The sequence below is a fragment of the Vulpes vulpes genome, chromosome 4, assembly GCF_048418805.1.
Source record: "Vulpes vulpes isolate BD-2025 chromosome 4, VulVul3, whole genome shotgun sequence".
NCBI classification, from domain to species: Eukaryota; Metazoa; Chordata; class Mammalia; order Carnivora; family Canidae; genus Vulpes; species Vulpes vulpes.
Window position 1 is genome coordinate 117,773,027 of NC_132783.1, and position 12,662 is coordinate 117,785,688.

Sequence of the window (12,662 nt, forward strand, 5' to 3'; positions counted from 1 at the left end):
AATGGCTGCAGAGAGTTGACACGAGGAGTTGCCCTGGAAGATAGTGTGTTCCCAGTCATGACTATGTGAACCATGGACTGGAAGAAGAGTTGGCAGGAATACTTGTATCCTTTTGCTCAGAGTAACAGACGCAAGATGGAAAGGGATGAATATCATTCCTGTCCAAAGTCTTAATTACAGCCTCCAATTACAGCATGGGCCATGCACAGGAAAATGTATGGCCACCAGGGGACTCCAAAGTGCATGACAAAGGATCCGGGGACTCTGACCAGTGTTTTAGTTTATGAAAAACAGGTCTTACATTTTATTTCTCTAAAATTTAGTAAGCTGAAAAGAGACAGAATGTCAGAAAATAAGTGTCCTGCAGGTAGGCAGCTATCAGCCGAAAACAGAAGAATATAAATACAAATCTCAAAAAGTAGGATTTGAAATCAAATGGCCAGAAGTCCTGACCATTCATTCCCATCTGACCTGGAAAGGTAGGTCATCTCATTACCCCAGATCTAGGGACCATCATTCATTTCCATTCTGCATACCACATCAACAGCTACAATCAAATAGGAGAAAGGAATGTTCAGAGCCTCTACTTATAGAGAACTCAATTCCATTCTATAATCACTGATCCACACATTGAGTATGCACATTCCAGGGTCAAAAGGTACGATGAAGGGATGCCTGGGTGGCTCAGGGTGTGATCCTGGGGTCCTGGGATTGAGTCCCGCATTGGCTACCCTGCAGGTAGCCTGCTTCTCCCTTTGCCCATGTCTCTGCCTCTCTGTGTCTCTCATGAATTTAAAAAAAAAAAAAAAAAAAAAAAGAGAAGAAGAAGGTATGGGAAAATAGATATACCTGCCCTAAAAGAGATTATGATGTCACAAGGAGCTTAGAGGAAGTCAAGACACAATGTGGTCAACCCTAAGTGAAGAGTACCACATTAGAGCATGGAAGATCCAGGAAGCTCATTGCCAGCAAGGGACAGCCAATGGAGCAAGAGAAATCTAATGGAAGCTATGGATCTATTTTACATGCAATTTCAGGGATTTACACTTTTTTTTTTTTTTTTTTTAAAGATTTACCTATTTGAGAAAGGGGGTGTGCTTGCATGAGCACAAGTGGGAGAGGGAGAGGGACAGAGAATCTCAAGCAGATTCCGTACTCAGCGCAGAGCCCAATTCCACGACCATGAGATCAAGACCTGCACCGAAACCAAGAGTCTGATGCCCAACTGTGCCACCCAGGCGCCTCAGGGTCTACAGACTCCTTAAGGCTCAATTCTGAGTCTTCTCTGGGTCTGATGGCCCTGAGAATAAAATATCCAGACGGAATCCACCTTGCCTGCCTTTTTGTCAATGGAGAAACTAAAACTCTGAAGAGGGAAGGCATCCAGCTCAGGGCCAGGTCTCTCAATTCCTGGTCCCTGTGTTTCTTCTACTAGGCCATCAGTGCCCACATACTTTACCTCCACTTCACTTTCTCACAAGGACAACCTCAGACCACCACCTTGAGCATGGAAACAAAGCCAGGACCAGGGGGATGAGATTCATCAGTCAGGAGTTCCTCCTGCCCCACCCCTCCACATGTATTGAAAACAGCTTGAAATAGTTCCTCACCACCTCAGTAGTCCTGTCCACTCCCAAACTCCCAGAAGTCTCTCTCCTGACATAACATCTGGGCCTCACTCTGGCTCAAGGACATTCAATGTGACCCTATTGCCTAAAAACCAAATTGCCTGGTCTGGCACTAAGGATCTTCCACAATATGACCCCAACATGCCTTCTGAGCCTTATTTTCCATACCCCTCCCTAAATATCCTTCTCTTTTAGGTGACTGGACCACCCTCTCTAGCTCTTCACTTTTAACCTTGCTTAACCCGGAGTATGGCATGCCCTCCCCTTCCATCCAAATCTTGTCCACCATGCAAAGTCCAGCTTAGATGTGGAGTAGCCAGGCTCGACCTTGGAACCTGACCTGGTCTGGATGCCATCCTGTGTTGCCCCAAGGCAGATGGGGAAGACTGTCTTCTCACCCCAATCCTACTCATTCTATCTGCTGTCTCAGGTGCTACATTTTTCTGTTCAGTTCAGGAAAGTCACAGGACCTCTGAAAACACCCATTTTTCCTGGTTCTGATAAATAAAACACCAGCCCTAAGGAGCCAAGTGGAATGTGTTTTACTATCCAAACAGCTTGGTCCAACTTCAGAGAGATTTGCCAAGACTGCTAGAAGTAAAGCTCTGTGTTAAGCCACAAGCTCTGCAAGGAACCTGAGAAGCAGTGATTTAATCTACAAAGTCTTTGGGTCAGCCTTCTCCAATTCCCAAAATAGTCTCTGAGCTAAAGAATGTAACCCTTCTATCCCTCTCTTCTTCAGAACCCTCCTTACAGCCTGTATTCCATTCTCTTTGGAGAATGAACTCTTGGTCCACTGGGCTAGAAAGTTCTCAGAGATTAGGGTACCTAGGCAACCTAAACCAAACTTAACAATAAAGATAAGCAAATCTGGAGAGAAGGTGGCTAGGCTCAGAACTTAACTGGTTCTAATTCTGGTGTTCTATAGTCACGTACTAAGAAATCATCTTACTTCTACTAAAACAGGTGCACTAAGAGCTCAACACAGGGCTAGGGAGTGTGTCCAGGGAAAGAACTCACGAGAGCCTTGGTGGTTTTTTCAGTCCGGTCTTTGGCAAGGTTAAAACCGCAGCTGGGACAAATCCTCGGCTTATGTCTGTTGGTGTAGACATAGTTACAAGAGGGATTCTTGCATTTTCCCCGGCCTCTTGAAGTAGCCAGGCCCAAATCCTAAAAAACAACAACAACAACAACAACAAAAAACCAATGTTCAATTTTACAAAAGTGACACCTGAGCAGAATCAAAACCAGGATGACCAGCTATCAGTCAATCAAAGAGAGTGACAACTGCAAAAGCAGATGTGGACTAACTTCCAAAGGGCCTTGAAGCAAGATCCTTTTCCTGTATTAAGTTGAAAGTTACCCCCTTTCGACTTAATACAGCCTGCGTAATTTTGGCAAGTCCTTCTCCTCCATTTGTGAAAAAAACAAGTGATGAGTGGACTCTTAAGAGTCAGGTATTCAAGGCCATTGGCAGAGTGAAGTACGCCTGTTCTAACAGCAGGCTGGTCACTCTGGTGAACTGAAGAGTATGCACCCTGCCTGAAGACAATCGTGACCTTTGTACAACCTAAGCTCAAATCTCAGGGATCTAGGCTTCTATGACAAACAGCTATCTAATCAACCAAAAAGAAAGGTCCTGAAAGTTGCCCCGGATGGTAACCCTAGTAGCCTCCTGTAGCCAAGGGACAGGGAAGTAAAAGTACAGATGGCATGGAGAAGGCAGTAATTAGGTCTCTGGGAAAAAGAAACCTGAGCAGACATCCAGGGTAAAGGAGATATTCTTTTTTTTTTTTAAAGAAGATTTTATTTATTGATTTGAGAAAGACAGAGATGTAGGCAGATGGAGAAGCAGGCTCCAGGCAGGGAGCCTGATGTGGGACTCGATCCTGAGACGCGGATCACGCCCTGAGCCAGGGGCAGGTGCTCAACCGCTGAGCCATCCAGGCATCCCTAAAGAAGATATTCTTAAGGATCAGCGCAGACTATGCACTAATCCACCATTCTGTGCTGTCTTGCTACTGTGGAAGCATCAGCACAGGGCCTGGCCAGAGTAGGTGCTCAGGAAATATTTTTTGAATGAATGAATGGTTCTCCATCTGTCTGCCTTCATCAGATAAGAATTTTCAAAAATCCAGCTGCTCTCTCAAAACCTGTGTATCTTACTCAACTCAAGAGAACCGCCTACCTGATACCTAAAGGACCAACAAAATTAGAGGTTATTAAGAGCAAACAAAACAAACCCCCCCTGCCATATGATATCTAAAACAATGCAGCATTTTACAGATGGTGAAAACTGAGGACCAGAGAAGCAAAGAGCCTTGGCCAAGGTCACATGGCATGCTGGCAACCAACAGAGCCAGAACCACTTTAGGACTAAGTCCTTCGAGTGTTTATCCCACTGCTCCATGTGGCTTACCTTGCTGAAGAATGCCCCAGAGTCACACAAAAATAAAAGGTGGGTAGGGAGGGAAAATCTTGGTAGGAAATGCCAAGTGAAACAAAGTTGCTTTACCAAAGTACTTCTCAAATCCTTTGATATATCAGTACCGAATGTGACACTGTTTTAAGGAGGAAAAATATAACTTTCTCAAGCTTATCTGTGGAAAACACTATTGAGGCTGAAAGTTCCAAAGATTGTTGAATGCTAAAGCTGGACTGGATTCTCATCTCCAATTACTCTCCAAGAACCTTCCATGGCTCAGTTGGCCTACACTCTGTAGATCTCATCTGGGAAAAATCTAGCTGATTTACCCAGCAACTATCATTTTTTTAGTAATAGAATCTTCAGAACCAATGATCTGTCCCTGACCCTACTCTCACTCCCAACTACCACTCCCCACCTCCCTCACACTTCTACTCACCCTCTGCCCAAAAACCAAAACCACCTCCATGTCAACTCACCATCACCTGTGGCTGCACTTACCAGTGTTACAGTGCAACTGTACTTGTATGGAGGAAACATATCAGGCTTGACCTCTACAACTTTCACCTGAGATGTCCTACTGGCTGGGCCATTTGGTAGCTGTGGATCAGAACAAGTGATTTAGTGTTTTTATATAAAACCTCAAACTGCTGAGGTGCTGTGTCCTGAAACAGCTTGAGGAAATAGTTTCCCAGGGAATGAGTGGAGCTATGCACCATGAGAACCCTCTAAGGTGCTAGTCAGCATCACCAGCCCACCAGAGATTGAGTATCACTTCCAAGTCCAGGGTTGCCACACTGTTCTGTGCAGCTTCTAACACAGTATATTAGTAATATTGTGGATCAGATTTATAACCACTACCAAGTGAGAAAAGCTCATAATAGTTATACATGTAAATATGTGGTTGAATGTTGGCACAAAAAAAGTCTGAAAGATTGTTCACTAAATATAAAATCTCACGTAACTTAACTGGCTTAAGACTAGCAAAGGAGGGCAGCCCTGGTGGCGCAGTGGTTTAGCGCCGCCTTCAGCCCGGGGTGTGATCCTGAGGACCTGGGATCGAGTCCCGCATCAGGCTCCCTGTGTGGAGCCTGCTTCTCCCTCTGCCTGTGTCTCTGCCCCTCTCTCTCTCTGTCTCTATGAATAAATAAAAAATCTTAAAAAAAAAAAAAAAAAAAAGACTAGCAAAAGGACTATGGCTTTTAACAACCCAATATTGTCAGTCAAAAGGAAACTATTTACAGAGAAGACTGAGAGTTTACAGAAGTAAAGGGAATCTCAGGGCTGGAAATCTACAAAGCAGTGGAAAGCTGACTAGATCACCAGCCTCTACACCTAGAAATCCCACACAGTCCCAGTGCTGACACCACCTCTGGGTAACAAATAGATCAGCCTTCAAAGTAAAAGCCACTCGATATTCTTCTTGGGGCAAATCTGGAACAAGGGAAATCTGCTCTACATTGCCTGGTAGAGCACACAGCAAGGGAGAAGGCCAGCCTGATTTTCCTATTCCAATTTGGTCTAACAGGGTTTTTGAACTACAGGTCACAATCCACTTGAGGGGTCGTGAAATTAATTTAATGAGTTAAAGCCAGCATTCTACAAAAATGGAAAATACCAAAATGACTGCCTATAATCAAGGCATAACTTCCTTATACTTCTTACATATGTAGGAATATGGATAAGTTTACTGGGCTGTGATGTGAAATATACTATTGAGGGTCATGATCTAAAAAAAAAGAGGTCTAGTAAAAAATGCTGATTTAGGGAATTTTGATAATTATTCTAGTCACAAATGGAAAAAGAACTAAGAAATAAAAATCTAAGAGTAAGTGTGCTAGAACACTGAATTTTTGGCACCTGGGAAACCTCTAAAAACTCTATCATTAAAGTTGAATGGATTATACTGGCTATAAACTAGAATGCAGAGTAAGAGCTGTTTTTTGCTTTTAAAAATTTCTATTAAAACACAAATAAATAAAACATACAATACAAAATACACACACAAGGGGTGCCTGAGTGACACTTGGTTAAGTGTCTGTCTTTGGTTTGGGTCACGATTCCAGGGTCCTGGGACTGAGTCCCTCATCCCACTGAGCAAGGAGCCCGCTGCTCCCTCTCTCCCCCCGCTCATGCTCTGACTCTCTCTTAAATAAAATCTTTAAAAAACACAAATATAGGAAAGGACTCAGGATGCTCAGAATGGGCACAGAATGCCAACAGTAGTTCTGGGCAGCAGGATTTCATGGGATTTATTTTCTTTCTGCCTTAACCTAAATTTTCTGTATTTTCTACAATAGCCATGCATTCATTTGTTTCAAAAGAGGCTAAAGGAACAATATAACTAAATACAATATCTAGTCCTAGACTGAATCCTGTACTAAAGTAGAAAAATGCTATAAAGAACATAACTGGGTAAAACTGATGAAATGGGAATGCAAATGACAGACTGAAGTATTGTATCAATGTTTCAGCAACAGAATATCCTGATTCTTATGAAATACACACTAAAATATTAAGAAGCAATAGGCCATGTAACCTCCCCTTAAGTTACATGTATTTTAGAAGTACACTGGAGCACAAATGACAAAGTGATAACAAATGACAAAATGGACGGTAACAGTAAATGACTACAGGTAAAAAGTACATGGCTGCTCTCTGTACAAACTTTATGCTACTAACTTGTTTCCTAAGTTTCAAAATTATTATTTTTTAAGGTTTTATTTATTTGAGAGGATGAAAGAAAAAAAAGTGGGGGGGGGGGAGGGGCAGAGAGGGAGAACCAGGCACCCTACTGAGCAGGAAGCCCACCAAAGGGCTATCCCAGGACCCTGAGATCATGACCTGAGCCAAAATCAAGAGTGGGATGCTTAACTGACTGAGCCATCCAAGCACCCCTCAAAATTATTTCGAAAGCCGAAGTTTAAAAACATGCATTCATTTTATAAGAAAAAAAAATTAACTAAAAATGACTGACTCACTCATGCTCAGCTTCATTTCAGATGTCTACCAGTATAAGAACAGGCTTTTTGCTTATAGCTTTGATACACTAAATAGAAGCCCTGTTCTCAGAGCAGTAGACCCGCAAAAAGGCCCACCTCTGGACAGTAGTAGATCTTACCTTCACCTCACTGGTGTTAGATGGCTGTTGGAGCGGCTGGCCCAGCTGCTTCAGCGTGCTTGGCTTCAGGCCACAAGTCCTCACAGAGGGGGTTTTATCTGAGACAATCAGGAACCAAACTGGTGACTTAAGTGCACTGAGTCTCCATCCTCAACAATTCCCATTCCTGTCCCTTTCCCATTGGACAGTTCCCCACTCCCAGGTTTGTCCCAGCCCTTACCACTCAAGGGGAAGGGCTGCCTGGCCCTGGGCAGTCCCATGCTGCTGCCTCGGCCCACGTTAGATGGGGCTGGGAGAATTGCTCTCATGGGTCTTGCTGCAGCCAGTAATGAGGGCTTGCCCCGAGCTTTGCCTTTAAGCTCTGGGGCTCTGGCCCCGGGAGTGAGCAGCTCAACTCTGAAAAAAACAAGAAGGCAAATCTAAAAATTTCAGACCAAGGGAAAGAAAAACGAAAGTACAATCTCCAAATAGCATTTTAGTAGAGGAATAGTGTAGTAAACCGTCGGGCTTTAGCCATACATTTCACGGGATCATTATGAAGATTAAAAAAGCACAAAACAGTGCCCACAACGTAGAATACCAATAGTTATCATAGTTATACGACCTGACCTGCCTCTAATTAGTATTTCAAGTATATCAGTCTCCCACAAGAGGGCAGCTAAAAGACCCCGCAGAACAAAATCCATGTTTCCTTTGCAGCTTTCTTTGTGGCAGAGTCTACATGACAGAAGGCCTCAATACACATTTGCCAAGTGACTCAGTTACCCAAAACAAAAGGTCTGAACTGCATGGCTTCATTCTCTAAAGATTCAGAACCATCTCAAAGTATACATTAAATAAAAACAGGAAAGACGTAGAAGTATGTAAGTTACGCTACCATTTGTGTATAAAAGGTAGGAAAAAGTTATACCTACAAATACACATCTCCACATATGTATACATGTATGTGTGTAAAATTATGTCTAGAAAGCAGGAAGGTGGACTGTTTTTTTAAGATTTTGTTTATTTATTCATGAGAGAGACAGAGAGAGAGAGAGGCAGAGACACAAGCAGAAGGAGAAGCAGGCTCCCCTGCAGGGAGCCCGACGTGAGACTCGATCCCGGGTCTCCAGGATCACGCCCTGGGCTGAAGGTGGTGCTAAATTGCTGAGCCACCAGGGCTGCCCAGGAAGGTGGAATATTGACTGTGTCAGAAAAATGGAAATGGATGAGTGAAGGACAGGCTAGAATACAGATTTGTTTCAGTTTATATCCTTTGAGTTTGAACCATGTGAATTTATTTCCTATTCAGCAAAACATTTTATTTTTTTTTTATTATTTTTTTTAAATTTTTATTTATTTATGATAGTCACAGAGAGAGAGAGAGGCAGAGACACAGGCGGAGGGAGAAGCAGGCTCCATGCACCGGGAGCCTGATATGGGATTCGATCCCGGGTCTCCAGGATCGCGCCCTGGGCCAAAGGCAGGCGCCAAACCGCTGCGCCACCCAGGGATCCCAACAAAACATTTTAAATCAAATAATATATACCAGAATTTCTAAGTCTTGGCACTACTGACATTTTGGCCTAGATAATTCTGTTCCCAAAGGCCTGTCCTGTGCACTTTAGGATGTTTAGAAGCACATCTGGCCTCTGCCAACTAGATACCTGCAGCACCTCCTCCCCCACAGTTGTCACAATCTCAAAAGGTCCCTAAACATTGCCTCAATGTCTCCTGGGGGCACAAGTGTTCCCTGTTGAGAACCACTGATATAAACAAATAAGGGCCATTAGTCATAAGACCACAACGGACTCTGAGAAAGGGCCACATGAAAAATCCAGTCAGGCCTTTAAGGAGGGAAGTAGGAGGAAAAATAGTCCACATTTATGGGCCTCCTCCTATCTGCAAGGCACTGGGCTGTGCAAGCTTTACACACAATCTTTTCTGTAAGATTGTTAAGTCTGTAAGGTCAGCCATTAAAGATTAGATTTTTTCAATACCCAACTCAAGATTTTTCAGAGGAGAGAATGGATATGAAGGGACAATGTCCAAGGTCAAACAGAAATCAAGGGGATCTTGGGTGGCTCAGCGGTTTAGCACCTGCCTTCAGCCCAGGGCGTGATCCTGGAGTCCTGGGATCGAGTCCCACATTGGGCTCCCTGCATGGAACCTGCTTCTCCCTCTGCCTGTGTCTCTGCCTCTCTCTCTGGGTCTCTCATGAGTAAATAAATAAAATCTTAAAAAAAAAAAAAAAAAAAAAAAAAGAAATCAAGAGACTGATCACAACTACAATTGAATTCTCTGACCACCAGGACAAGAGTCATTCTGTAAGATGACTTAATAAAGCTTTTCTTTCCAAATCTAGTAACCATGATGCTAGTTTGTAACACCACCCTCAGCGTGTACCAAATGGACTCTAATAATTGTTGTAGGGAAAATGACAAAAAGATGTACAGGAATGTAATAGCAATGCACAGACAGCAGAGTGTAAGTGGAAAGGCAAATCATCCCATGGTTCTAGGCCTTGGTTTCTTTATCTCTAAAATAAGAACCATTAATTGGGGTCTCCTCTGTCTCTCAAGAATGCTGTAAGGACATAGGACAAAACATGGCTCATTTCCCAACCTGCCATTCTAAATACAGTCCTATAATATATGAACATATTAGTTTACCCTGGAGGCTTCTTAGGAGCAGGGAGAGGACTGGAAGTGCTAGTCCTCTCAGCTGGTGGTGGTAAGTCTGGTCCAGGACTATCGTTCTCAGTTGTCCCCAGAGAGACCTCAGGCTGCACACCACTCTTGACCACCGACGTCTTCATGGCTGTTGTACCACGATTCCGAGGAGCTTCCTTGACCAAAACATGGGCATCTGAGATGATCACTTCCTCCCACTCATTCTCCTCACCCACTTCTCTTGGAGGAGCTACACTTAGGAGCTGGCTTACAGCTTCCGAGTTCTCCAGAGTCAGTTTGGAGGCATTTTCCTTTGGGGAATTTTGCTCAGTGTTGACAGGCTGATGATTTCTTTTAACCACCGAACCTTTGGAGGAGATACCAGGAGCCAATTCCACTTTGACTTTGGATGGCTTTTCCTAGAAAAAATAAGACTGCTTGTATGCACACACCATTTTACAGTGAACAACACATCACAAATATTCTCTCATTCGATCCTTACAGCTATGTATGGACAACAGATTAAGAGATGAAGACCAAGAGAGAGCAACAGGCTAATGTAAGGGCCAAGTACAAAACTGGCCTGAATCTAAGTCTTCTGACTGCAGGTCCCTTCTACTACGGTATTCAACACGCAGGATAGGATAAAGCTGTTCTTCCCCTAACAAATTTCTCATCAAATTTCTCTTTAAGTTTCCAGCAAATAAATGCTGATATTTTGAGCCTGATCTTTGTTCAAAGCCTGCTTCTCCACATCTAGAAAGAAGCTGACATGTTGCCATACTAGGTCTAGAAATCCTAAATTGTCATCTTGGTGGTCCCTTTATGAGATTCAGTTAATCCCAATGTAGTCAACTCTCACATAGGGAGACTCAAAGCCTCCAATTCTTTTGGGAAAACCTCTATTTTTCGTCCCAGATTCTTTTCAGGTGAGTCTTAAGGCTAACTTACACACATACCACAAACTTCTCCCTTGGTCAAATTAATCCATACATATTAATTACTTGCTAGAAAATATTCAAACTCACTAAAAATACCAGCTGCTATTTCAGAACAACCTACTTTAAAAAAGTCCTTGGTATGGTAGATTTCATTCCATCAGCTCTGCTGTGGAAATACACAATTATTTATACATATACCTGTACACATACACATATATTTAAATACATATATATACAAAATTTTTTAAAGTTTGTAGTTGTCTCAAGAATAGGTCTCAGAAAGGTTTTTAAATTCCATGTGAATAGCAAAAGGCACTATAAACAAGGAGGTATAAAACATAAAAGCTGAGTTCTACCTAGGTGGTGCTTCACCTCTAACTACTTATGTCACACAAGACAAACTTCATTAGAACCCCCCATTCTGCCACCATGAAATAGGAGACAGGCTCTCAGAGTTCATCAAAAACAGTGCAATAGCCTTTTGGGTGGCCCAACTTGTGGTGCAGGATTCCCCTGACACTGCATTAGATTAAGATCTGTGGCTACTAAAAAAAAAAAAAAAAAAAAAAGATCTGTGGCTACTGAAATTAAATGCCCGTATTCTCACCCAGTCACTGACTACCAAAACCCCTTATATTTCCAAAGCCACCTGGGCAGGACAGTGCTTCTAGTTAAGAACAAATAAGGATGACCTTTAAGAAATCTCCAGTAAAGGGACACCTGAGTAGCTCAGCGGTTGAGCATCTGCCTTCAGCTCAGGGCATGATCCTGGAGTCCTGGGATCGAGTCCCACATCGGGGTCCCTGAATGGAGCCTGCTTCTCCCTCTGCCTATGCCTCTGCCTCTCTATTTCGGGGTCTCTCATAAATAAATAAATAAAATCTTAAAAAAAAAAAAAAAAAGCCAACCTCCAGTAAAGCATTTTCAGATTCTAACACACAATAAAAATCCATGAGAATAAGTAATACAGAGAAAAATTCCCAGTAAACCGCACAGAGCCTACTGACTACTGGAGAAGGGAAAAGTCATCAGAAAAACAGGAGACAAGTTAAACTAAATCCCTGTAAAGAAATCTCTGAGCAAAGCACGGCCCACTAAGGAGGCTATTTTAGATAAAAATCCTTTGCAGGGAGACTGAATAATTTAAGAAATCACAGCAAAAAAATTAGCTAGTGAGCTAACATTTCCTTAACTCAACCTACCCTTTTTAGATGTCACTTTCTTTCAAGATGGAAGGTAAATACTACCAGTTGCCCGCTTACAGAGACCTCAATTACCATTATTAGAGAGCTAAAGGAGTAAGGCCTTGGGCTAAAGAACTTTACATGCCATCTTTTGTTCCATCCAATTCATTGGGAACTGTGCTGAACGTTTCTTGGGTTAATTTTAGTCAGTATGAACTCTGGAACAATGCAAGAAAAGGTGAGTCATTTCCTGACGGGCATGAACACATTTGGAGCTTTTAGAAACTATTTATACTTGCTGCTTCAAAAACCAGAACTCAAGAAATCTTAAGATTCTGCAGCTAAACAGCACAGCAATGCCTGAGAAGTGTGATTTAGTGGAAAAGCACTGACATAATTAGCTATGTGACCTTAACAAGTCACTTCTCTTGAATCTATTTTTCCTCAGCTAGAGATCTGGACTTGAACTATCTGATAACCAAAGTTACTTTTATCTCTAAAATTTTTTTTTTTTTTAAAGATTTTATTTATTTATTTATGAGAGACACAGAGGGAGAGGCAGAGACACAGGCAGAGGGAGAAGCAGGCTCCATGCAGGGAGCCTGATGTGGAACTCTATCCCGGGACTCCAGGATCATGCCCTGGGCCGAAGGTAGATGTTCAACTGCTGAGCCACCCAGGTATCCCTATCTCTAAAATTCTAAGTCCACTA

The 12,662-nt window shown here is 42.7% G+C and overlaps 1 protein-coding gene across 2 annotated transcripts in view; it reads right to left on the reverse strand.

Annotated features, from left to right (window-relative positions):
• HMGXB3 (HMG-box containing 3) overlaps positions 1-12,662 on the reverse strand; it is a 47,225-nt gene that overhangs the window by 17,278 nt on the left and 17,285 nt on the right. Inside the window, exons 7-12 of one of the 2 annotated variants that reach the window (XM_026008745.2) lie at positions 10,098-10,244; positions 9,826-10,001; positions 7,395-7,570; positions 7,175-7,272; positions 4,555-4,653; positions 2,649-2,798 (exon numbers count right to left, since the gene is read on the reverse strand). In XM_026008745.2, coding sequence (XP_025864530.1) covers positions 2,649-2,798; positions 4,555-4,653; positions 7,175-7,272; positions 7,395-7,570; positions 9,826-10,001; positions 10,098-10,244 — 846 coding nt within the window. Of the gene's footprint in view, positions 1-2,648; positions 2,799-4,554; positions 4,654-7,174; positions 7,273-7,394; positions 7,571-9,825; positions 10,245-12,662 lie in introns of both variants that reach the window. The other variant, XM_026008736.2, reaches the window with a different exon arrangement.